At 37.6% G+C, this 27,161-nt stretch overlaps 2 protein-coding genes across 2 annotated transcripts; one reads left to right on the forward strand and one right to left on the reverse strand.

Moving 5' to 3' along the window:
* The first annotated feature begins 2,483 nt into the window (after positions 1-2,483).
* LOC141435700 (small integral membrane protein 20) lies at positions 2,484-4,443 on the forward strand. The gene is made up of 3 exons (XM_074098446.1): positions 2,484-2,754; positions 3,028-3,084; positions 4,324-4,443. Exons 1-3 carry the CDS (start codon positions 2,640-2,642, stop codon positions 4,374-4,376), a joined length of 225 nt encoding a protein of 74 aa, XP_073954547.1. The 5' UTR covers positions 2,484-2,639; the 3' UTR covers positions 4,377-4,443.
* A 188-nt stretch (positions 4,444-4,631) lies between these two features.
* Positions 4,632-27,161, reverse strand: LOC141435699 (WD repeat domain phosphoinositide-interacting protein 4-like). Its single transcript, XM_074098445.1, has 8 exons — positions 26,939-27,161; positions 25,559-25,633; positions 20,415-20,592; positions 15,268-15,442; positions 13,503-13,714; positions 12,481-12,641; positions 11,480-11,565; positions 4,632-11,032 (listed from the first exon to the last, which is right to left on the reverse strand). Exons 1-8 carry the CDS (start codon positions 26,991-26,993, stop codon positions 11,003-11,005), a joined length of 972 nt encoding a protein of 323 aa, XP_073954546.1. The 5' UTR covers positions 26,994-27,161; the 3' UTR covers positions 4,632-11,002.

Genomic DNA, 27,161 nt, shown 5'->3' on the forward strand with positions numbered 1-27,161 from the left:
TTCTTGCTGACTGCAAAAAGGTTCCGGCTTAGTTAGGGGGGGGGGGGGTTATTTTATTTTTCTCAAAAATGTCCGTAAAAGTTGACATTATTCTTTATATATCAGAAGGTGAAGTGCATAGTTTATGTTCAGCGAAAAATTAAAAAGTAAAAAAGATTGCAGGCGGGTTAGCTCGACAATAATAAATTAGCGCGCCTGCAATCAGTCACAATTTTTTTTAAAGTTAAAAAGGCCATGGAAATGTTGGCACAAGTCGTATACAGCCAAGTCTAATGTCCGGTATCAGAATTTGGTTGAACAGCTTGTGGTGGTGTTTTGGGCGGAAAAATACACCTGCTGTTTTTTTTTAATGAAAAAAGGCGGGAAAGCAGGAAAAGTTTTATTGGAATAAAATTAAAAGTCATAACATATTTTGCTGAGAAAAGGTTTACTTACTTATTCTAATTTAGTTTTTTTCCTTCGCCATTTTTGAGAAAAGCTTTATATTAGTCTCAGCTGGAATAGCAATTACTGACTTCGTATTAGTTAAACGGACTCGCAAGCTCTTCCGTTTAATTCTCATACTCAGCCAGCAATTGTCTACTTCCAGGCCACGACAATAATCCACTATTATATTCTTGTTAAGCATTTCAAGATTTTTTTTTCTCCACGCATTTTTCTCAAAACTAGGTACTTTTACAAAGTCAAAACTGGTACACATTTTCTACCTATAAAATACCTCCCCCTGACGTTCAGTACAATTTTTTTTACATTAAGGGGGTTTTCCACCCTCTGAATGGCGGAATTTTTCGAGGAAAATAGCAGTTTACACTTTAGATAGCCACCAAACATTTTTAAATGAAAAAAATAATAATCAGAGAACTTTGATTTTATGATAGGTACCTACTTTGACTTATTTTAATGGTTTTTGATTTCAGATAATTTCCGACCGAGATACAGTGAACACCGCAAATTTGTTTTTTTTTTAAAGACGTTCTGGGGCAAGCTCTGTCACCTCACCGGCTTGTTTTCAATACCTAATATTTCCGCAAATTAATTATTTCAGAATATTCTTAAAAGTATACTCATCATCCAAGCCTATATACGTCCCACTGCTGGGCACAGGCCTCCTCTCAGAACAAGAGGGCTTGGGCCGTGGCCGTAGTTCCCACGCGGGCCCAGTGCGGATTGGGAACTTCACACGCACCATTGAATTGCTTCGCAGGTTGTGCAGGTTTCCTCACGATGTTTTTCCTTCACCGCAAAGCTCGTGGTAAATACCAAATGTCGCACATGAATTTCGAAAAACTCAGTAGGCGATAGATCAAACCACTAGGCCACCACGGCTAAAAATTATACTCAATAATGAACAAAAGGTCTGAATAAATTTGCTCAATCCATAATTTAAAACAAAAACAAAAAAGTGTTTTTTTACGCTGAAACCTTACCCCTTGGATTTAGAGTGGATAACTTACTAAATCGTATAGGTTTTTACACTTATCTACACGGGAATTATTATTACGGGGATAAGTTTAAAAACCTATACGGGTGCTAAGTTATCGACTCTAAATCAAATCGGGCAATTTTGGGGCCAGAGGGCAAAGTTGAAGCAGTTTACGGTAGCCCTGCAGGGGTGCTAGCTCGACAATAATTTATTATTGTCGAGTCTCAAACTTTTTTAAAAGTGAAAATGGCCATGGAAATGTTGGAACAAGTCGTATACCTTTCGTATACAGTCAACTCAAATGGCTGCTATTAGCACTGCTATCAGTTATTTTGTTCAAACTCCAGACTTTTTTTATTGGATCTGAAACAGCTTGTGTTGTTTTCGGTGGAAAAATACACCTGATGTTTTTATTAATGAAAAAAAGGCGGGAAAAGCGTGAAAAATTGTTGTTGTTGTTGTTTCTTTAAAAAAATATGGCTCTGTCCATTGGAGGACAATTTTGCCAGTGTCTAGTAGTTTTTGCCGTTGTACGGTAAAAAAAATCTAGAAAACGAAATATGAGAGGTAATGGTGGATGAACGATGACCGTGAAAAATTTTATTGGAGTAAAATTAAATGTCATAATATATTTTGTTGAGAAAAGATTTATTCCAATTTAGTGTTTTTCCTTCACCATTTTTAGTATATTATGTTTTATTGAAGCTAAATCGGCTCGACCACAAGCCATATAAATCTGCCTAAAAGTTCATTACTCAGCTCATTTCACTTTACTTACTCATCTGCCTAAAAGTTCATTACTCAGTGTGAATGAAAGAAATAAATAACAGTATTTTTGTCGAAATTGAAGAGGTTTTTTTTCCAGCGATAAAGCTCAACATTTTCAGCTTTATCGCTATATTTCACGTGACCAGATTTGACACTGGAAACGAGCGTTGAGCAATTTCATGTGGCCGCGCCCGTCAACAAGTAAAGTCAGTTTCAGTACTTTATGTATTTCTGACATGCATGACCACGACATGCATTGACATCTATATACTCTTTGTCCAAAGAGTATATAATCACTGCGTTTTATCTTTGTCTATAGACCTTGTCGATGACAACATGACTTATTTACTGAACTATAGTTTTGTGCGCTAAAAGTCTAGAAAACACATTAAATTAAATAATTAAAAAACTATAGCTATATAAATTCAATAAAATAAATAGTACAAGCATGGCTTTGTTCAAAGGTTGGCGCTATACCGCTTTTATAGGTGGATTCGTTGGTCTGATCGGTCTTACTCTATATCCCATTGCATTTAGTCCTATGATGGATTCAACCGAATATAGTAAGTTTTCTAACAAGAACATAATGATATTTATAATAACTCTTTCCTTTGAAATTGTACTCGTGTATTTCATAACAATGACATAACCTAACCTCTTGTTTACTATTGAAAATATCGAATTATCTTGGAGGATGTAAATGCTGTTTCATGATTCTTTTAAGTTAAAGGTAAATCTGTTATCGATGCTGCTGACTGATCAGTGCTCCTTAAAAATGTTTAGAAAATTCCCAATACTTCTGTCAGTGTCAATGAGATATTTTTATTTTATTACAGAAAAGATTCAAAAAGAGGGCAGAAAGAATATAAACATAGAAGAGATACAGCCGGGAAGTAAGTATTGAAGAAGTACCCTTAACCTTTGAATTTTAATTTGTATGAAAGAAGTAAAAATATGTGTATTCTGGTTTGTTTGTCTTATCTTAAATACCAATTTCACAGATGAAAGTAGAAAATAATAGCCTTATATTTTGGAGAGCATACAAAAGCATAAGACCGCTAGCAGTGCAGCAAGTCTTAGAACATCTGAGGGCTTATTGTTATGCTCCTAGCACCCCAATGAGTAAAGCTTGAGAAAAGCAAACGCATACATTTGCACCTTTAACCTATTGAACACCACGTCAATTTCAAGTTACTGTGCTCTGTATGCCACGGAACAAACTGTCTAGTAGATAAATAATAGGGATTGCAAGAGTTAATTTCAAAGTTATTGATAACTACAAAGTAATATGCCTAAAATGTTTAATACACAAGAGTAATGTTTTCGATTGACCTTTCCATTTTCCTTTGATTGTCCCTCAACGATGCAACACTATAAAAATCGTCGAAGCCTAATTGATTAATTGACAATAAGTACAATAGACTTGATAAGGATTATTTTTTTCGAAACATCATCGATACAACACTATTCATCAAAGCACGCCTATGTGACATCAAACATTGTCCTAATATCCTGACTAATTATTTTAATAATTCGAATTTTTCTTATTTTAAAATTCAACCTTCAAATTGTTCTTCTTTCAAATTGATTCAGTTTAATTTTAAAGGTGCGAATATTGCTATACATATGCACCTTTAAAATTTAACTGAAACTATTTTATATATTCACATTTCCAAAATAAACTTTAAATAAAACACAATCTAGTTGAATTTTAAAATAAAAAAAAAAGAAAATAATTATTTTACTTTGATTTAAAGGTGTTTATATTATATTTATTTAAAGGTGTTTATATTATGCTCCTAACCAGTAGGATTTTTCCCCTTTCTAGCGAAAACTGCTTATGAACAGAAAACTCGACTGTAGAGTTCTTAGCACTGAATGTGTTAATGCAATTAAGAAACAATATATCTGTACAGATGATGATGATGATAAGATGTGAGATGTTTTTCCATCATATTTTGTTGGAAAAGTTAGTTTTTATCTAGCTATCTCAACTAGCTTACTGAAGCCAATTGAGCAAGCAAGATAAATATGAAGTTTTCCGACAAAATACGAAGACAAAACATTATTTAATACATCTGTGCCCATGATAAAGTAAAGTTCTTTACTAATGGACACTTTTCTATTTTCAGATATGAAAGTTTGGAGTGACCCATTTGACCGTAAAAAAACTCAGAGCGAGTAGTGTTATTTATTATTGTAAATAGTGTAATTATGTTATTATTATTTTTAATAAAGTTTAGTTCAACCTATTCCTTTTATTTCTTGCACTATCCATTGCTTTTTTTTATTTTGCTCCAGTGAATAGGATATGAAAAGAAAGTCCCAGTGCCAAAGCAAAATGATACATATGTTGAGCTATTAGTGACTTTGGTAGGGATCTTCCTATTGTTACCAATCTACCGTTCTATCAGGAACTAAGAATAAATAATACACCACATTCATTTATAGAAGTTTTTATTTCAGAATTTCCAAAATAACCTATTTGGGCACATCAACTTTAAAATGTACCTGAACTTTTATACAAAACACAGGGGAGTTCCTGCCGCATGCAATTTTATAAATAAACAGTGTCTCTTGAAACTCCGTCAAATAATATTTATTCACATGCACCTTTAAGTAATTTTCCAAGCAAAGCAGCTTTTGGTGATACAGTGACAGAGAATAAATACAAGGTTGGTTTTTTAGAAAAATACGGCTCTGTCTATTGGAGGACAATTTTGCCAGTGTCTAGTAGGTTTTGCCGTTGTACGGTAAAAAAAATCTATAAAACGAAATATGAGAGGTAATGCTGTCCTAGTACAAGCTATCACCTGTTTTCAGTATTGCCAGTTTGTGGGAATACCCTAAATTGCATTTATTTTAAATTGATCCCTGAATTATCGCAGCATCACTATCGTCGTGGCGGCTTTGCTCGGAAATATCTGTAAATACAGAGTAAACAGGAATTGCTTGTACAGATATTATTTTTTGAATAGTTTTTCTATACTATAATTAGTTATGTGCCAGTGGTTAAAGTCAGTTGCCTAATTATAAGGCAGCCCCAGATGCTGGCTGGATGCTGGATGGGATTGAAGAAAATCATTCTAGGAACAAATCTGGAAGCATTGATTATGATCCACAAGAATCAGCCATTGTCATGCAGCATGTGGGATCTATAAGCCAGATGTGATGACATATTTCGTTTGACATAAGGCGTCTAGTCTAGGGCCGTTTTGTCGATGGTTATTGTATCTGTTTTGCAGTTTTTTACCTCCTACGGCCCGTCGTTCTAAATATAGGACTTAATAATTATGTGATATTGATCTCACTCATACAGTCGCCATCAGTTATTACGGAGCGGCCAAGGTGGTCAAAAATATCGGAACATGCACCCTATTACTAAGGTATTAGAGTTCGTGTATCGATATTTTTGATCACCTTGGCTGCTCCGACATATCTGTTGGCGACTGCGTACATGAAGTATTAGTTGCCAAACATGTTTGACTTTTTACGGCTTTATCAGTAGTTAGACTTTTTGTCTGGCTGTCGCGCGAGTCATGAGCGAGAAAAGATAACTAATTGTTTTTCTTAATTATGAATTTTGTTCAGCTTGCAGAACATTTGTCCAGCTTTTCGGATAAAATGTCCGGCTAAATTAAGCACCAAGTCCGGTTTTTGTGTTTTGGACCTGGCAACAGTGGCAACCCTACGTTGGTAATGACAGTGTCGTTTCAAACACTGCCATCACTGTATTTGACGACTGGTCATACTGACATTGGCCCAAGCCTTAAGGCCGCCATCAAGGGGAATAATAATAATAATTTGACGACTGACTGGACACTGTATTTTTTTAATATAGGTAATATAAGCAATTACTGTTTACTGAATAAAGGACTTTTCTATTAGCTAAATTTGGCTGGCAAAAACATGCCACCTATTATTAAATTTAACATATACTTAGTCAGAGACAAAAAATGGATAACATTTCTCAAATCAGTAACATATAAAAACTGACCCAATTGCTTAAGTGTGGCGTACGACAAATAGAATAGAAATAAAATGACAGCGCTAATTTCTTTTGATCTAAAATTGATTATTCCAACAATCTTGGATAACAAAAAAGAACATTCACCTTGTTTCTACTCTATTGCCGTACTGTTTGATAAGGTTATATTTTAAGCTTCTCCATAGCAAATTGTAGATTATACTGATATATAACTGGTTGGTTCAGGCATTACTTTGCGGAAAATAAATTAACTACAATATTTTTATTGATTGTAGTTCACTACTGCCAATACAGGCAGATTGGCGAAATTCTGCCCACTTTTACACAGTAACATTGCCCGGTGAATTCAGGCACATTGCCAAACAAATAGGAGGAATTAAGTAAGTTCTACTCGGTCGGCAATGAACTAGTGATACTTCTGCTTTTGCAGTCTATATTAGGCGGTAAAGGATTTACATCAGGCGAAACAGACGCTTATTTTACACTGACTATATAAAAAAGTTGCCAATCTTTGGTTGAATTTGTCGCCAATATCAAATAACTTTTTAACGTTTAATAAAACAAAAAGCTAGCATTTGATTTTTGCACTACAATTGTATAAAAACTATAGCAAATGTCACATTTAAATATTTACATAGTTACATCATCAATGTTTTAATTCTTACAATTGGAGTTGAATGTGGATTATAGGATAACCATTTTATATGTATAATTATAAATTTCTTAAAATTATTCGTAACATATTTTCAGTTCAAAAAAACAATAGGTAATTATACTATAGTAGTACTATGTCGTTGAATGGAAATTGAGGATGTTACTTAACCGTACTTTTTATATAAAAAAAACATTAGTTAATCACTAACTAAATAGATTTGACTTAGTGGACGGAACCACATTTTCACGTCACAAAAATAAAATTAAAATTTTACTGTCATATTTTTAATTATCATAGTCAACATCAATGAAGACGGGACGGATACCTGCAAATACTTTGTCCACACGCAATACAAAAACCGTATGGTCTTTTAAAACGTTATATGGAAATCGACCTGTTTTGATTGCTCTTAGGTCTTAGGGCCTTAAGTATTATGCGTTAACTTTTGAAAAATCCGCGCAAATCGTGTATTGTGTATGACAAAACAAGCGCGGGGGATCCGACCCAAAAAATCACACAGCCCTCTATACCACGAATGTTACAAGTGCTACAATCCTACATAATTGTTTAGTTTTTCATACAACAAAGTGACAATTATGTAGAATTGTAGCACTTCTAACTTTTGTGTTATAGGGGCCAGGTGGTTGGGTTACTTTGGCTGAACATCTCAGTAAGTGTTTTTCAGGATTCATTTATTGTATTTGACCAATGTTTTCATACATTGATCGATATTTGAATGTTTGAATCGTACCGCATCAATGGCATGACTACATTTTGTTTAAAAAAATCCGTTGTGAATCTTGACCCAACCATCTGCTAAAGTATTTATTATTAATTTTAAAACACCTTGCATAACATATTAGTTAATCAGAATATAATATGTAAAATATTTATTTCTATTAAATGATAAATTTAAAGTTTTGGGAGTAACTAAGCCGCTATCAGGCAGTTATAACAATTACCATAAAGCAATTTCCCCAAATACTACAAAAATGAGCAAATGCAAGTAGGTACAACTTAAGGTGATTTTCTACGCGCGAGGCGAGACGGGACGCGGCAAGACGAGAATTGAATTTCAATTCTCGTCTCGCCTCGCCGGTGAAAATCACCATTATACATTGAGCGTGACAATGATAACGATAAAGTAAAAATATAGCCAATTAACACAAAATGCAATAATATAAACTGATTCTATATGACATTGATTACGAACAAATTAACAAAATTATAGATTCAAAAATCTACCTAATTACTTGAAATACGTAGAAAGGTAAAATTTTGATTAGTCTTAAAAAAAGAAGGTAACACAAATTTCAAATAAATATATGTTATAGAGATAGGACAGTCATAATATTACAAACAGCTATTAATTTATTTATGTCCCTAAGGTTAAAATTGCGCGAAAAGCGAACATGATCAAGCTTCTATCCCTCTCAAACTAGTCTACAGCGAATTTGAGGGAAAAGGTAATATATATATGTTCCGCGTTAAACACTAAGCTCAGGGGGTTCCAAGTAAATATGCGACACTGTTACCAGCAGTTTTATACATTTGTCGCGTCCGAATTTTGTACAAAAATATATCTATACGTTTATATTATTTATTATGAGAATGGTAAGATTTTGGTACAAACGTTTAAAACTACATAATTCATTTGTAAAAACGTTCAATGGGTAAGTTATAATAACAGCATATTTTGTCCTCGAACTTAGACAAAATGACATCTATAAATAATGAATATTTCAATAAACGAAAATTTTGCCCATAGCGTATTTTGCCCGCAAAATATTCAAATAAATTAGACGATGGCACAAACATCTTGCGCTTTTTGACAATATTACATTTGGACCCATTGTCCATTTCGACATTTGTACCAACATCGTGTTACTATAAGAATGGCGTTTCTCATATTTATTGCTTAAAACCTTTTTTAGATGGCGCGAGAAATATTGCGCGGTCGTGGGAGTGATGGGGCAATTACTCTCCGCTCGTTCGTTCATCTGTTCCGCCGAACTTGTTTCAAAGTACTTCGGCCAACGAACGTCTACACATTACTCTGTGCACCTATTGCGGTGCGGTGCTACCATATTAAGGCTTAGCACGTCGGAATAACCGCGAGCGGTTTTAGCACATTGTCTCTTTCTCATGCGATACTCTAAAGAGGGACGGCACGCTAAAATCGCTCGCGTTTATTTTCAATACGTGCTAAGCGAGGTTGCAGCTGTCATTAATATACAGTCCCCCGGTCAACGCATGTTGCATGCAGCAACAACTTAATGTACTTAATTGCCGTATGACGGTACAGTCACCTGCAATAATATCTGCCACAGCGGAGGGGGCAAAAATATCTGACACGTTCTACCGGCTCTAGAAATAGTTAGTGTTAGATATTTATGCCGGCTTTGTTGTGTCAGATATCGTACTGGCATTGCTGTCCATGATCAGGCATTTATGTAACGAAACTCATAATACTTCTCGCAGCGTCTAAACAAAGCTTTTTAACTTTTAGATGTTATAATATAAAAAAAAGATTTCGCTTCAATCACAGCAGCAGCAGTGTCTGCGAATCGTTTTGTCGCTATATGCGTCCCTTACTAATTATTTAATTAAGCTAGTGATGCACTGAGCGATAAACGAGTATATAACATACCTTGCTAGCCGTTCAGTTGGACACACGTTATCCGTCAGTTACGTTTTTGATCAGATTCGGTTTGGGTTGTCTTAGCTAATTGTCAGATTCTTTATTTACCCTTTCGGTCAGTTTATTGGAAGATTTGTTCTCAAATAGTTTGTAAAAAAAAAAACTTTATTTAGGAGCAACAAAACGAAAGAATTTGACGAAAAATAAATCTGACAGTAAACGAGTTTTAGCAAAGATATGCGTGGAATGTGTTTGTCATAAGATAAACTATATCGAAAATACAAACTGAGACATGGATGCACAGAAAAACCAGATAAAGAGACCGGAGCTGGAAATCGAACCCAAGTCCTCGGCATTTTGTTTGTATTTTCGTTATGGTTTTACGGGATGACCGTAAAAGTAACAAATTTGGAGTTGAAATAAAAAATAAATAATACACAAAAAGACTCCAAATCGCAATCATAATAACATAAACTAACAGAAACGCTTCATTTACTCATCCTCGCTCAGCGCATTTCTAGTAGAAACAGCTCGGCGGAGCGAGGATAGGTAAATGAAGCATTTCTAATGGTTCATAACAATCACATTTCTCTCAACGCATCCTCGCACAACTCTGTTGGAAACGCAATCTTACGTAGAACGGATCTGGTAAGCGAAAGAATCTGACGATTAGCTGAACTGGTTATTATAGTACGTAACAGACGATAAACGTCAGACACATACAGCTTGAGATGATCAAATACGTATCTGACGGACATTGGCATATCCGTTCATTTATGCGTCCATTCATTCAAATAATATATCTTATATTCATTCATCTTTATTGCCATAGCTAATATAACAGAGCCTTGTCTTTTAATATACGACCTTAATTTTATAGTATGAAAGCCCTAAATCACAAAACTATACATGGTTTTCTTTGTTTCAAAATAAATCGAAAACCTTTTTGAGGACTCTTCAAAAGTACTTGTTTCTTACAAAAAAATAGACTTTAAAATTATAATAGTTTTTTTTTATTTAGACATGGAATTTGTACCAAGCTCTTTTGAAGTTGCCCCTATTTTTATGCGTTACGATTTTCTTAACAATAAACTTTTCTCACAATTATTAAAAACTATTATTATTTAGAATGTTGATACAGACTACTATATAATAAACAGGAAATTTTGAAATTAATATAACACGAAGATTATGGAATACAGTATAATGAAAAATCTACTAAGATAATAGTGAAATTCGTAAAAAATTAAGTCACAAGATAATGATATACAGACAGACAATTACAGTATGCGAAAAGACAGAAAAGGAATCAATTGTTTCTTTTACGCACCTAAACGGTGGCCAAGCTGTCAAAGCAGCCAACATATAGTTTTTCATATTTTCGCATACTGTACCTACTTATTGGATAATAATGTAGCATGTTGATTTCTTAGGATATGACACACAGAACATTTTTTATTAAGTTTATGATTATCACTTTTATGTCTGATCAATTTATATTTCGTCCAGGAGTTTTGTACAAAAATATCATTGGAAAAACTCATCGTCGTCGCCAACCTAGAGAAAAAAAGTCAAATTAATTTCAAGTATAAGTACATTTTAACCATTTTCACGCATAGTGCGTACATCGACCGACCACATACATGCTCGTATTATACCTACACAAATATTCGACCTTACTTCTTTTACAATAAGGTATAAAATAAATGGAATGAGAGTTTAGGTTGTAATTTACACAAGAGCCTAGTCCGAATTTTGTACACGCGCACTATGGTGCAGCTATCGCTTTGCAGGTTTCCTAACGATATTTTCCATCACCGAAAAGCTCATGATATAAACAGTGGGTACAGTCAAGGGCAAAGATATCGACACGGCCAAAGTTAAAAAAATATGTATACACGACTTTATGCAGTTAACATTAAGACATATATGTATACATATTTTTGCAACTTTGGCCGTGTCAATATCTTTGCCCTTGACGGCTGTACATTTAAAAAAGCATACCTGCATAAAGTACTCAAACTCGCTGCGGTGGCAGTTCCCTTCAGCGGAAAACGTGAATTTGTGAAATGTGCCGTCTTCGCAGATGACTGCGGAAAAGATAAATTATTTATTAGTTACCCCATACTCATATAAATGACGTTACCGGCAAAGTCAAGGAAGCAGTACGAAAAAAAATACCAAGATTTTATGGAACGGAGACAGGCAAAAAATACGTCTTCCCTGTCTGAAAACGTACTTTTGACCTATTTCGAAGAGTTGTCCACTAATTTTAAAGCTGCTTTTGCGTTCTTCCTATTCAATGCTCAATAATTACTGCTAGAAACTCAGGTCAATGCTGCAATGCCGGTCGTATCACGCGGTTCCTGAACACATCATAGAGACCTTATAATATCTATGTAGATAAAGCAATGTATGTAACTGTACATAATTACACATTAAAACACTTGTGTGATGTTATTATGAAACTCGCCTGTCAGCTCGTTTCATAAACCCACCACACTCGTGTTTTAAACTAACCATTAGCAGACTTTTTCTGCTTTGTACCGAAAAAACGACAACAGGGGACCCGACTGACGGGTTCTCGGCACTGAACTGTTAAAAGTTCAAGTATAATATTGATGACCGGATAGCCCAGTGGTTAAAGAACCTGACTGAGAAGCTTGAGGTCCCGGGTTCGATCCCCGATCGGAGCAGATATTTGTATGAAAAGTATGTTTATCCGTTGCCTAGTACCCATAACACAAGCTTGCTTACTTTAGGACTAGGCCAATGAGGGTTTTCCGACAGGCGATATATCGCTAGATGGCGTTAGTGTCGTGAGGTCCGTTTGACGTTTGCGCCGCGCTCGTGACTGGTTAAATAACTAAACGAGCCAATCGCAAGCAAGACTGAAACGTCAAACCACACGCTACTAACGCCATCTAGCGATATTTCGAAAAACCCTCATTGGTGTCAAAGTGTCCCGTGATATTTTTTTTATTTTTTTTATGTGAAACACTTACCCACGGCCTGATCGTCGCCGGCCAGCGCACACAACGCGCGAGTGTCCGGCGCGACGCGCGCGCTGGCCAAATGCTGGTATGACCCGCGCGCCGCCCACACGTGTAGCGTGCCTTTGTCTGACACGCAGCAGACCAGCGTGCCCGCTGGGTTGAACTTTATGCTGCAAACAAGATACATACGTTATCAGAAACTAAAAAATACAGTACCCGTCGATAAAGATTACACATCGGTCTTCGGAAAAAGACAATGGGCGTTTATCCATTAGCTGGCCCGGCATCGGCACCGGCGCCGGGGCTTCGTTTTTCCACTGCGCCGGTGTCGATGCCGGTTTGCGCCCGGTGAGTGGTACAGTACTGACACGGACTTCAGCACAATTCATATACAACATACAGTTTTGCCGGGCCGGCACCGAGTGGGAAGCTTGCTACCCCGGCGACGGCGACGGCGCCGGTAAGTAAAAAAGCGAGCTATACATTTTCATACATTTTTGCTTCTCCGACACCGGCAGTTGACTCACCAATAGACGTTAGCGTAGTCAGCAGCGACGTAGTTCATGCAGTATTTATTTATTTTGAGTCGGCCACACAGACGGCTGATAGTGTCCATGACAATATTGCAGTAGACTCACCAATAGTGTCCATGACAATATTGCAGTAGACTCACCAATAGTGTCCATGACAATATTGCAGTAGACTCACCAATAGTGTCCATGACAATATTGCAGTAGACTCACCAATAGTGTCCATGACAATATTGCAGTAGACTCACCAATAGTGTTCATGACAATATTGCAGTAGACTCACCAATAGTGTCCATGACAATATTGCAGTAGACTCACCAATAGTGTCCCTGACAATATTGCAGTAGACTCACCAATAGTGTCCCTGACAATATTGCAGTAGATTCACCAATAGCCGTCAGCGTAGTCAGAGCCGCGACGCATTTCATGCAGTATCTATTTTGAGTCGGTATCCCACACAGACGGCTGATAGTGTCCCTGACAATATTGCAGTAGACTCACCAATAGACGTCAGCGTAGTCAGAGCCGCGACGCAGTTCGTGCAGCATTTGTTTGCTGCCGGTGTCCCACAGACGGATGATGGTGCCGCGAGCGGATGCTGTGGCGAGCTTGGCGCCGTTGGCTGACAGGCTGAGGCAGACGAGGTCGCTTTGATGGCAACCGACGACGGCCGGGGAACTTGACTGGGCACCTTTCACTGCACGCGACACGTCCTGTAAAACGGTGCAGATTTGAACATTAAACTACCGTGAGACTCACTCATTTTAAAAGATAATATAACGGATAACGCACGTCTGAAATCAAGTTTAGCTCGACATGTTTCGAGCTAATCCGTAATCAGTGAGATTTCAGACGTGAGTTATCCGTTATATTATATTATCATTTAAAACAGTGCAGATACTTGTTAAATTTATTTTTTTAACAAAACTAGCGTTTACCCACGGCTTGTTTCGTATGAATTAGGTCTGGGAGTTAAATATAAATTCCAGGATTTGCTAAAGCTAGCGGTTGAGATTACACAATTTGCGTGCATCCCGACACCACGGGGATATCGAAATAAAAAGAAATCATTTCTGAGATCTCTATTACATGCCAACATCCAAAACTAACCGTTTTAACGTGAAAAATTAAGATATACACATACTACAGATGGCCTTTGGGGCCGAAAAGTTCTCGAATGGAGACCGCAGATTGGCAAGCGCAACGTAGGACGCCCAACAAGAGATGGACGGATCACTTCGCTGGCCGCTTCCAACCGATACAACTGGGGTATCCTTCCTTACCCCAGGCTTATTTCTAACAGTGGACGTCCTACGGCTGACATGATGATGATGACACTCATAAACCTTCATCTATAAGATCAGCAATGATTTTTAATAATTTTTTGTTGCATTATCGAGATAATAAGAAAATTTTATATTGACTTAAAGTGGACGTAGTTTAGCAAAAAGGATCCAAAGCACTGTCATGTTCTTTGAATTCGCTTTTCGAAAGTAGATCCAAATTTAAAAAAAATATTGTGGAGGGTTGGATCCTTTTTGCTAAATTACGTCCTTAGTATAAAACCTATAGAATAATGTAGATATTGGGTTTGCTAATGTTTACCTGGACGAACTACTGGGTTGCCAGGTATAAACTTAAACAGTTATGTCGATGCCAGTTACTTTCACTTGATTAGTTCATCATCATCATCCCAGCCTATATACGTCCCACTGCTGGGCACAGGCCTCCTCTCAGAACAAGAGGGCTTGATTAGATAATAAAACAAATTGTATATCAACGTAAGCGCTGTTTTATTGTGAACACGTTGATATAGGGTTGCTTGCATTTAATTAAAAATCATTGAAAATTATTTAAAAAAAAAACCCTGTCCAGAATTTATTTTCTAATATACCACACACACACACACACACACACACACACACACACACACACACACACACACACATCACGCCTGTACTCCCAAATGGGGTAGGCAGAGCACACGATACGTTACCGCTTCGGAGCCACTTTTAGCAATTTTAGGTTTTATGTTTGACAAAAACGGTACAATAGTGACAGGTTGCTGGTCTGTCGCCTACGGTAGGTATACCTATATCCTCAGTCGCCTCTTACGACATCCACGGAAGAAATGGAGAGGTGTAATTCTAACCAGACACCACACGGACCACTCGGGATACTAAATTTATTATAAAATACATTCTATTATCAGACCGGTGCAGATTTCTTCAAGTTCGGATCTTCTACTAAATAGCCATCTACTCACCAACAGTTGCAGCGAGCCGCGCCTGTGCCCGGGCGCCGCGAGCAGTTGAGCGGCGTTAGGCTCGGTGGCGATGGAGCACAGAGGTCTCGCATTGCTCGGCGTCCGCAACAACGCCACTCGCTGCAGCGACGGCAGCGACAGCACTTGAATACTCGACGACAGCACTACCGCCACTCTGGTAACAATTTAAAATTACTGTTGAACTTGAGTCACATGATGAGGGAACCGATTTGTAGCATTCGAACATGGCGGATGTAGACAATATATATGTACTCTGTGACAATATCTAATTTTGCTATTTCTGTTTCTTTGGCTAGTTGAAGTATAATTTTGATAGTGTTTTATGCGGCAATTAACCTTAACAGTGAACAGTGATCACAAAATTCTATATTGCTCTCGTGTCTGGCCTTTTTTTAATGCGCAAGTTGTCTCCACGTGGTTTCTGGAATTTTACTATCAAGTTGCGAAAACTAAAATCACCGTACAACGTCCCTCTCAAAGAGAGTTTACCTTGACACTGGCGAAATTGTCCTATTAATTAGGACAGAAAAGCCATATCTTAAAAGAGAAGAAGAAGAGTCCACGATAATATTGACAGGGACACAGCGTCCCATCCTATAGATATCGGCGTAGTCAGGGGCGCCACGCAGTTCGTGTAGTTAGCAGTGTCCCACAGACGGATAATAGGGTCCCAGTCGATATTGTAATGGGTTCACCAATAGACTTCGGCGTATTCAGAACCGTGATGCATATGGATCTGGTACAGTCAAGGAAACTGAATCATGTACCAGGGTGGAACCTTTTCATAATTAATTTTGGTATAGTTTATTTGCCAAATGGGATGTCAACATGGACATTAGTAGCACAAAGGTTCCACCCTGCTACGTGATTTAGTTTCCTTGACTTTACCAACTGCCAAACAAATACTACACGAGCAGAAACTCACAATAATAGTGAGTGGCAAGGAAAAGGAGGTTGAAATTTAAGCTAAACTGTACTGGCAAATTTAGAAAACTATTTCAAATCTGAAAACAGTATGTAACTTAGCATTAGGTACTTTTTGTTGCTAAGTATATTATATGACAGTTACGATACTAAACTATATTACAAAAAAAAGCTGGGACTGGGAATCGAGTCTCATATCGTACGTGGTTTATCTCTAAACTAGACAGATAAAATAAATTTATTTACAAAATAACTTACTACAATCTCTTGTCTTATACGGGAACAAATACGAGATGGTTTTATTGCCACTGTCAACACAGCTGTCATACAGTACGATTACTTGGAGTTAACACTTGACAGATGGGCGTGCCTTCAGTCAATTTTCAACTTTGACGTCATATACATAAAGCCATTTTTAGTATACCGCTACCCACGTTTACAGATAATGTAAAAACTATTTTATTTGTATGACCTCAAAGTTGAAAATTGACGCCCATCTGTCAAGTGTTAACTCCAAGTACTTAATCGTACTGTAGTAAATTTGCCTATAATAATGAGTTCTGATTAATTACTCCTAATATAGCTATATGGAAACGAATAATTCATTTGCCTATTATTGTGTTTTATTACTAGGTTATTCGGTTAAGGTTGCTTTATCTTATCACAATGCTTCACGACTGAAGCATGCATGGCGTATGGGATAAAAGATCGATTGGATTTTGTTGCTTTGAATAATTAACACATAGAAAGAAAAATAGTACTAAAAGTAACTTCCTCTAATCCTAAAAATCTATATTTGGAAATATCAGCAGGGTGCCCATAAGGCTAGCTGCGTTTCCTCGTTGTATGGCGATGCCAATACGTTGACCGAGGAAAGAGTCAGCCCTATGGTCACCAGTGGAAAAAGCAAGCTTTTTTTATTTAAAAATTAAAGTTTTTGCGATTAAGACTAAGAAAAAGATTTTTCGAGAGTTAGTAGGCTTGCTACAATTGGTAAGTTATGTAAACGGGTACTTGAGGTGCTTCTCTGATAACTGAGCAACTGGGTAATTTCTGGGGTAAAAAAAAAACTATTTAGTCCACCCCACTAGTTACATTGTAAGAAAATTATGGTATCCGTTCGTTTCGCGACTAACGTTTGGCAGAATATTAGCTTCCTACTTACAGTACGATTACTTGGAGTTAACACTTGACAGATGGGCGTGCCTTCAGTCAATTTTCAACTTTGACGCCATACAAATAAAGCCATTTTTAGTATACCGCTACCCACGTTTACAGATTATGTAAAAACTATTTTATTTGTATGACTTCAAAGTTGAAAATTGACTGAAAGCACGCCCATCTCTCAAGTGTTAACTCCAAGTAATCGTTCTGTAAGTATTTAAATATTTAGTGTTATACAAGAATTCACCAAATTAAATGTACCGAAAAACATTTTAAGTAGGCAAAGATAATCGAAGGTCAGATGCGAAGGCCTAGATATTTAAAATCTTCCGCGTTTGAATATGCTCGCACACGTACTTATGTCACCAACTGAATCGTGGAACCTTTTCACAGAAAATGTCCTAGTTACATCGCATTGGTTGCCAAAGGAATTCGTTATAAAATTTACTGTAAGAATGTTCTATAGTGAGTCCGGACCGGAACTAAATGGTTCGATGTTATCTTATTTGAATTATGATAAACTGTGAAAACCTTTCTCAACAAATGAACTAATTTTAGTTATTGTCCTGGCCAAATAACAGTACTTATGTTTGAAAATATTAGAATTTTCTTTGTAAAATACTTGCTACTCGTAACAGCAGCTGATAATATTATCTTGCAATTCGCTATTTCAGATTGAAAACAACGCAAAGTAGGTATGTACCGGAGCCACTAATGCTGTTTTATTTTTTTCAAAACACGATTGCAATACCTAATGACGCAATTAAAAGCAAATCGGCAATTAAAAACGGACGGATCTGGATGAAATTTGTTACGTTCTAGCTGGACGTCTGGAATAACACATAGGCTACTTTTTATCCCGATATTCCCACGGGATAGGGATAAAATCTCGAAATAACAACGGCTGGGCTTAGAGTCATGTAATTTGGTGTGTAGGTACGTAGCTGGACGTCTGGAATAACCTTTGAGTATTTATCTAACTAAATACTCAAAGGGAATAACACATAAGCTAACAAATAGGCTACTTTTTATTCTGATATTCCCACGGGATAGGGATAAAATATTGAAATTTCAACCGCTGGGTTTAGAGTCATTAAATTTTTGTGCAGTTGTTTTTAATATAATCTCAATGAAGAACACGATATAAATTTTGGGATTTCCCAGGGGAATTAAGTAAAATCTCAGAATTTCAGTTAAATAAAAAATTAAAATTTAATTTATGAAACGCGGATTTTTTATGTATTTTTATTATGTTCTGTGTACTATGCGAAGAGCGAAAAAATAAATAAATAAATTTCTACTTCTGTTATTTTTATTTCAATTGTAGGTATGTACTTTACTATCAGATCGAATGATGCGTAAACTATAATGTTACATAATTTGGAAAACAGATTGATAACTTTCAAGCACTATAAATTTATTTATTTGTAGGTATTATTTATTACATTCGTATATATTTTCGTCTCCTATGTGTTTTCGCCACCTAATCTATAGGTATGTCGTAGGGGTAATCTCTGGAACTACTGAACCGATTTAGATAAAACTCGGTACACAGATAGTTTTAGTCCCGGGGAAGGACATAGCATAGTTATATCCCGGAACATTGCATAGTTCCCGCGGGATAGCGATAAACGAATTCTACGCGGACGGAGTCGCGGGCTACAGCTAGTATAACATATTTATATTAAGTAATTTCTATATAAAATAATATAGGATTTACTGGGAGCCAGTGCTGGCTTGCTATTGACCTCGCATAATAGTATTTTATGCAACAGTTGTATAACAGGGTTCAAAAAAAGTGAGTGGCGTGAGTTACGATGTGAGCTTTAGCGAACATCGTAGGAAAAAGACGCCACAAGCTTTTTTGACTTACTTATAGGTACGTTGCATACAATACTTTTTCTTCGACTGGGTACTTATTAATTACAATACAAAATTAATTAGAGAAATAGTAAACTTTGAACGTATTCATACTTTAGTAAAAAGTGTGGCAAACGCAAAGACAAGGTAAACAACAATAAACAAGTGAGAAATATGAACATGTCAAAATTTGTTTCAGTTAAATTTTGTTTTTTACTAACGTTTACTTGCCTGTGACGATGTTAAAAATATGCTACTTATGTTGGCAAGCTATGGATTATGTTCGGACAGATTTTTTTCTGTATAAAAACCATATAAAATATGTAACTGGCTGCACCTTAGCCTGTCGCAACGTACGAATTAAGAAAAAAAAAAGTAAGTGGTTGCAGTATCGTTTTAGCAACATTACGATACAGTGCTGTTATGGGGAATACACAATATAGACTTCTCCAGAATCTTGTTATGTATGCTGTTATATTACTGTTCGTGATTAAGTAAATCACAGATTACAGTATAGGAGTAGAAAAACAGTTTTTCAAGCCAGCGCTGGCTAAAAGCACTGGCGGGAATAGACCGCCGGCCCATTTTAAGGCTGCGTTTCAACCAGAGATGTGCGAGGATAGTGTTTTTCACGAACCAATGGGAACGCTTCGTTTACCTCGCCTCGCTCAGCTCAGCTGTTTCCACCAGAGCTGTGCTGTGCGAGGATAGGTCAATAAAGGGTTTTTATTGGTTCATGAAAAACATATTCTCGCACATCTCTGGTGGAACCGCAGCTTAAGCCAGTTACTTGTCCGGGTACTGGCGCCAGCGTTACTGGCTTCGTCTAAGTAAAGTTTAGACTCTAAACCTAGCTATCGAAGCGTCCATAGAACCCCATTCCCACCGGCTTGCCCAATATTGAAAATACAAACTGAGACATGGGTGCACAGAAAACCAGAAAAAGAGACCAGCGCTGGGAATCGAACCCAGGTCCTCAGCAATCTGTGCTGCGTGCTATAACCACTACACCACCGGTAGGCAGGAATCTAGACACGAAGTTTTGCCCAATATTGACAAAATACGACAACAGGACGCAAATTATTTATGAAAGATGTGGGCGATCTTTACTTCGACTTTACCACGGAAATATATGACGCTACGCCACTGCTAGCTATAGGATTTTTATTTCTACTTACTTGTCCCGCCGAGCTCTTAGCGCGCGTACGGGCGACTTGAAGAGTACTTCGGCGCGGAAGGCACGCTGTTGGTCGTCCAGGAGCATGAGAGAGCACGGCCGCCGCGCCTTAACCACCAGCAGCCAGTTGGAGCGGAACACCATCTCGCATAGCGTCACATCGCCGAGCTCTTCTCTGCCTGGGGGCAACGAACCAATGTTAAAGCCGCTACGGGGGGGGGCTCTACTTTGGGGTCTAATGGGTAATTTGTTTGTAAAAACTACGTCGATCGTTGGTATATAGAATGCATTGGTTGGCACAGTTTCTACACCAATCGATCGATCGTGGATGGTTAGTAGATCGATCGTTGGTAGAATTGATTGCTCGACGTCGATCGACAGTTTTACTACCCAATCGATCCATCGTCGATTGATGGCAGAATGGATTGGTTGACGTCGATCCTCAGTTTCTACTACATCAATCGATCAATCGTTTAATCAATCGATAGTTTATCGACCGGTATCCATCGATCAGCCAAACCTACCTCATCAATCGATCGACGTCGAACAATAGCATCAATCAGGTGTCAATGAATTATTCATCGACCAGTATCCGTCGATCAGCAAAACGTACCATACCAATCATCGATGGCATTGTTGGATCGATTGCTGTGGTAGCACCCTAACTGCCAAGTCGACCTTTATACAGCCATAGCTAGCTACCTAAGTACAATATTATTTAATATGTAGAGCTGGCTTGTACAGAACTCTTTTAGTTCTGCTTATAATTCTGCACAGAATGCCAAAAATACGTAAAGCTTCTAAACAAAACAAAACGTATAACGTAACGTGTAACGTATTAATTTAAAAACACCTATTTTAAAATATTAACATATAACATTATGACTTGCAAAACGATCTCAAGCATAAAATAACATGCCCATTTTCAAATGAGTCAACGGTGTTAATGGCACGTATTACGTTGACATGTTTGTTTACAAGGTAATTACGCGTTGTCATTGCTAGATAAACACGTATTTGGATCTAGTACAACAAATGGTGGCCTTATTTACAAATCGCGGGGGGTTTCTGTAATGGCCCCAGCGCCGGTCCTAACCCTTGATCAAAGTAGAGCGAAATTGTCTACACCGCTTCCGCGCCTCTCAAAAGGCGCATCATAATTTTATTTTGCACTTGAAACTGGAAAATGGCGCCCCTTGCCATATGGCGCCTGGAGCGAACACTCCTCTTGCTCGGACCCCAGGGCCGGCGTTGAAAGGCCCAACGACGACAACATGTGACTGGCAGCGCTGAAGCGTTTTCTGGCTAGTCATCCATCATCATCATCATCAGCCGGAAGACGTCCACTGCTGGACAAAGGCCTCCCCCTTAGAATGCCACAATGAACGACAACTCGCCACTTGCATCCACCGGTTTCCCGCTACTATCACGATGTGGGAGGCCTGCCAACGCTTCGTCTTCCGGTTCGTGGTCGCCACTCGAGGACTTTTCTCCCCCAACGGTTATCTGTTGTTCGAGCGATGTGGCCTGCCCATTGCCACTTCGATTTGCATATTTTTCCAGCTATGTCAGTGACTTTAGTTCTTCGACGAATTTCCGTATTCCGGATTCTAGCTAGTGAAAAATTCGAACTTCGTATCTTGCCGTCCCGATGACGCTAATATTATTTGATACGAGGACGGTACGATACGAACTTCGATTTTCGAATTTCGTAGAAGCCTATGTATTCATTACGTGTGCCGCCAGGAAACCACTGTGTGGCGAGTGTCTCGACCGCGCAATGAACAGAGAAAAGCGTCATGGCCAGGCAGTGTGTCAATACTTTGGCTAGGAATATACACATGCAAGTAATTGGCATATGTGTGACGTACAAGCGTTCGAAGTTCGAGACGAGTATGAAAGAGCAAGCTGGAGACATGTGCATTGCTAGCCTTAGAACAGGTGCACAGCGTATCTGACCTACGTTACAAGTACCTATTTATGTAAATAAATACACTTGTACCAGAGTACTCTGTCAGGTCATATTTCATATCACAAAGTACATACTTCCTCACCGCTAGATCGCTGACACCTAGTGATTAGGTGATTACGTTCTCTTTGGCAATCGTCACTCCAAAATTTACTCATTTTTTAATTAAGTAGTTTTAAAAATATTCTTAAGGTCTACGAATAAAGACTTATTATTTGTTCGTAGCTCAAGGTGTTGTATTGCAACAAGCACAAAAACTAATTGTTTTTCAAAATAAACAAACGAAACGGGCAAAGCCTGGCTTTGGCATAGATGGTTTTCACAAAACAAAACCATTATAATCGATGTCATGAACCGTTGCTATAAATATTCAGCAGACATAGAACCGAGGACTTTGTGCTCAATCTTTTTACAAGCTTTATTAACGCTTATAGGTATTTGACCTATGACAAATGATCCTACATCATGCTTTGGTGAATCATTTCATTTATAAGTGTTTAAAACATAAATTATGGAATAGGTAAAATTTTGATGTATATAATATGTAAGTAAGATGTAAATTTGCAACCGGTAGATGAATATATGTATGCGAGCTGTCATTGACTGTGGCGTTCGGGTATCCCCCTTCGACTTTCGCCTTTGCTCAATAGTGGACATCCTGCGGTTGATGATGGTTTTTTTTTATTCGACTGGATGGCAAATGAGCAAGTGGTTCTACTGATGGTAAGAGATCACCACCGCCCAAAAACATCTGCAACACCAGGGGTATTGCAGATGCGTTGGCAACCTAGAGGCCTAAGATGGGATACTTCAAGTGCCAGTAATTTCAGCGGCTGTCTTGCTCTCCAAGCGGGATTAGCGAGCAAGATGGTGGTAGTAATCCGGGCGGACCTTGCACAAGGTCCTACCACCTGCAAACGGTGACGGACGATATACTCTTTCTTAGCTCTCTAGATAAATTTCTTGTATTGCGTAGTATCCATGAGTGGCAGTGATTGTTTACCATCAAATGACCCAGTTGCTGGTATTTAGGATGCCGACACAGTCTTGCGGTTGTAGGTAACTGTCTATTTTGGCGGAAACTTACAACGAAGAAGTTCATTAGTTTCATCATAATCTAAAGAAGCTGACGTCTCCATCTACCCATCCATAGGGTCCACATTTTGAGGTCTCAAACCATGTACATGTTGAATAATGTTGTACGAACGGAGTGCAATGAACCTCTATTTTTAGATATAGACTTGGCACGAGTATCGCTGAATGAAATCTTATCTACGTGGCCGAAGTGTGAACTCTGGTATTTTTAAAGATTTCAAGGGAAATAAACGAAAATGACCCATTTCTTGTAATGCATCGACGTAGACAGAGTTTAAAGCGCTCGGTTGTTTCATGCGATAAACGCAATGCGTTTGACGCACATCTAATCTAACCAGTCACAATCGATGCAATCTAATTAGTTACCAAACATGCGTTTGCCGCTGCGCTCACCGCGTAAGACAATGTTTGGTAATTAAATTATCTGATGCAAATTGATGTGCGTCCAACGCATTGCGTTTAACGCAGCGTTTATCGCATAAAACAACCGAACGCTTTAGTTCGGTTGTTGAAAGCTTTAAATATGTAAACTAGTTGGCAATGACACGAAATTTATGGATAGTCCATATTACCTACTTATTAAGAGGCTCCTAGACGGGCCATATTTTCACGGCAATTTGTGGCCGGCTCTCTTACTCACATGTTAGACAGGAACACCAATAGTTGCCGGCCACATATTGCAGTGAAAATATGGCCCGTCTAGGAGCCCCTTTACGCTCAAATATAAAAATACTACATTCTACTCGCGGCTTCGCACGCGTAATCCAATAAATCCGGCGGTTGAATTAAACTTCCGGGATTTTACCAAATTGTTATGGAAATTCCCAAAAATAACACCATCCATTTCATTTAAAACACCCGCGCTTTCATACACCTAGGGGCTGTTTCACCACTTATTGATTTATTTTATTTGATGGATAAATGTGATGACGAATAAATTTAATAAATGGATGGTGAAACAGGGGGCTAATTATAAGCGATTTAAATTTTAAGATATTATTCCGATCTCGCGGGAAATCAGAACAAAAAGTAACCCATTTTATTTCCGATATTCATACATGTCAAATTTCATGCAATCATATTCATTTTTTTTCATATTGGTAGGATTGTACGATTGCTTTCTAAGTTGCATGTCATTATTTTCAAACTCGAATTTCACTAGTCATGCATTGTTTCTACAAATAGTTGCCTACATAACGCTGCAAACACCAAATGACGTATGGTCAACGCGTCAGTCAATTTAAAATGGAAATTATGTAGGTACCGACTACTAACATAAATCCGATGAATTACCGGTCCCTATTCAAAGAGAGTCAGCAGTGAAAAGTCGAATCATCATCATTTTGTCCTATATACTAGGCACAGATCTCACGTAATGAGAGGGCTTGGAAAGTAGTTAAAAAAGTCAAATGCTAGGTGTTATACATGTATACGAGAAGTCGAAGAACAATCAAGTTATGATCATTTTCATCATCATCCCGGCCTATATATGTCCCACTGCTGAGCACAGGCCTTCTCTCAATATGATATGATCTGGCTATCAATATACACATTGCACATCTGTAATAAGAATAATAAGTTTTTGGTAAAAATTGCATTTTTAATACAAGCTTTTTTTTGCTGATTGTTCTTTTTGTTGACTGTACTTGTATTGTTACACAAACTACATTTGCATACCAAATTTCGAGTCAATGCCATTAACCGTTGAAGAGTTCCGTCCTATGGAGACATTCCCGGCCGGACTACCAGGATGTCACTACCAGATTATTATATTGTCATGCAATTTACATAAGTATACCAAATTTCGATTTGGAGCTTTTCTGGGGTGGCTGTATCATTGTCACTGTGTTGAGAAATTTGCCTATTCCTTGCTTTTTTTTTAATTCGATGAGGTAATTTTTCGAGGCGGTCCATTATCCGAAAGTTTTTTTTGTAATTAATATTTACTCCGACGTTTCGGCAACATTACAGTGGCCGTGGTCACAAATATAAATAAATCCTCTGCTTGAGAGGCCATAGGGCCTATCAGTAGGCTGCTACAACTTTTCACTCTCACTTAATAGTTTGAGGAATTTACTTACTGTAATGCGTCTTCTCTACCAGTGGTTCAACATTATAAACGCGCAAGCCTGATGTGAGACAGCAAGTGAAGCAGCCTGCAATAAAGAAAAACAAATAACAATAATATATTTTGAAAAGATTTTATTTAACATGGCGATGTTTGTTTGTTCGGGTCAAATCTTGTGAGTCAAATTTTACCCACATGTAGTGAATGAGGACTTGAAATTTAGAAAGTAATAAAAGTACACTTTTTTGGGTTTACAACCCATACTAATTTAACCTTTATTAATTTAATCTAATTTAATCTTTTGTCTACAAAACGTGGAACCATGAACAGAAGATTGCTTCAACCACAATTATTGAAATTATTGCAAATGACAATAATTATCCTGTACAAGTTACTGCCCATTAAAATACAATTAAATTAAAATTACATTAAACAAGTTTTTTCTTAGTATTTGTGTATTTGGATAAGATATTAAGGGGCTGTTTCACTATCCATTGATTAGCGTTAACCAATGGTTAAATGTGATGCCGTCTCCGTCTATTCGAACAAAACAAATAGAGACGGCATCACACCTAACCGCCAATTAACACTAATCAGTGGATGGTGAATCAGCCCCTAAGACAACAAAAGATTGTATAGTACTGTAACTTAAAGCACCAGATAGGACATGAGTGAGCTTCACAAAATATGTCATTTTTAACATAACAAGATACAAAACTATGTATGTTATAAACTATATTAAGCTATATATTGGAGCTCCGCTTGTCCGCAATAACAATTTGTTCTAGAGAACATAATATTGTTACGCTAAGTTATTTTAAGAAGGGTACCTCAATACTTAAGTTTGGGCAAGAGCAATAGGCCAGGAAAATAATATAAAAATGTTTTCAAAGAATTGATTAAAAATTAACACACAATCGGTTTTATAGTCAGTTTCATAGGACATAAGGACCAATTGATTTAAAAAGACATTAACCTTGATAACCATTTGCTTTGTATTACATTTACAAAGCAGGCGTGTTTTAGCCTCACAAAGCTTTACTAATAAAAAAATAGCAACAATAAGGAATAATCCTCTAGGCTGTATAAACAAAGGCTGTGTCCACAACTATGCAAAACATAAGCAACGCCCAAACAATAGCGTAGCAAGCGCAAATGCGCGTGGGTGCTACTAAAAATATAAACAACACGTGGAGAAAAGTGACGAGTATACAGCGTGGCGTTTGTCCACCGGAATGGCGCACAAGCCGCTTCAGACGCAAGCTACGCGTCGGAAACACCACAAAACACATCCGGACACTCATCAAGTATACAGAAAACACCAGAAACAACACCAAACGCGCCACCAAAGAACAAAGAACGGGTGGACGAACTAGGAAGTGTCAGCACAAACCTTGGTCCTGGTTAAAGCCCAGGCTCGTAATACCGCTGCTTCGCCGCCGCGCCATTGCTCTTTGACAGTAAATATATCATAAACATGGAGTTGCTTTTTTATCAATTGTCTCAGTGGACATTTTCACACGAATAATTTAATACGCACATTTAATAATACATGTTCCCTGTGTGCGATACACAGCTGATTTGATGACGGATGTGTGATGACAGAAAAACAATGC

This window comes from Choristoneura fumiferana, chromosome 15 (genome assembly GCF_025370935.1).
Source record: "Choristoneura fumiferana chromosome 15, NRCan_CFum_1, whole genome shotgun sequence".
In the NCBI taxonomy this organism is placed as follows: domain Eukaryota; kingdom Metazoa; phylum Arthropoda; class Insecta; order Lepidoptera; family Tortricidae; genus Choristoneura; species Choristoneura fumiferana.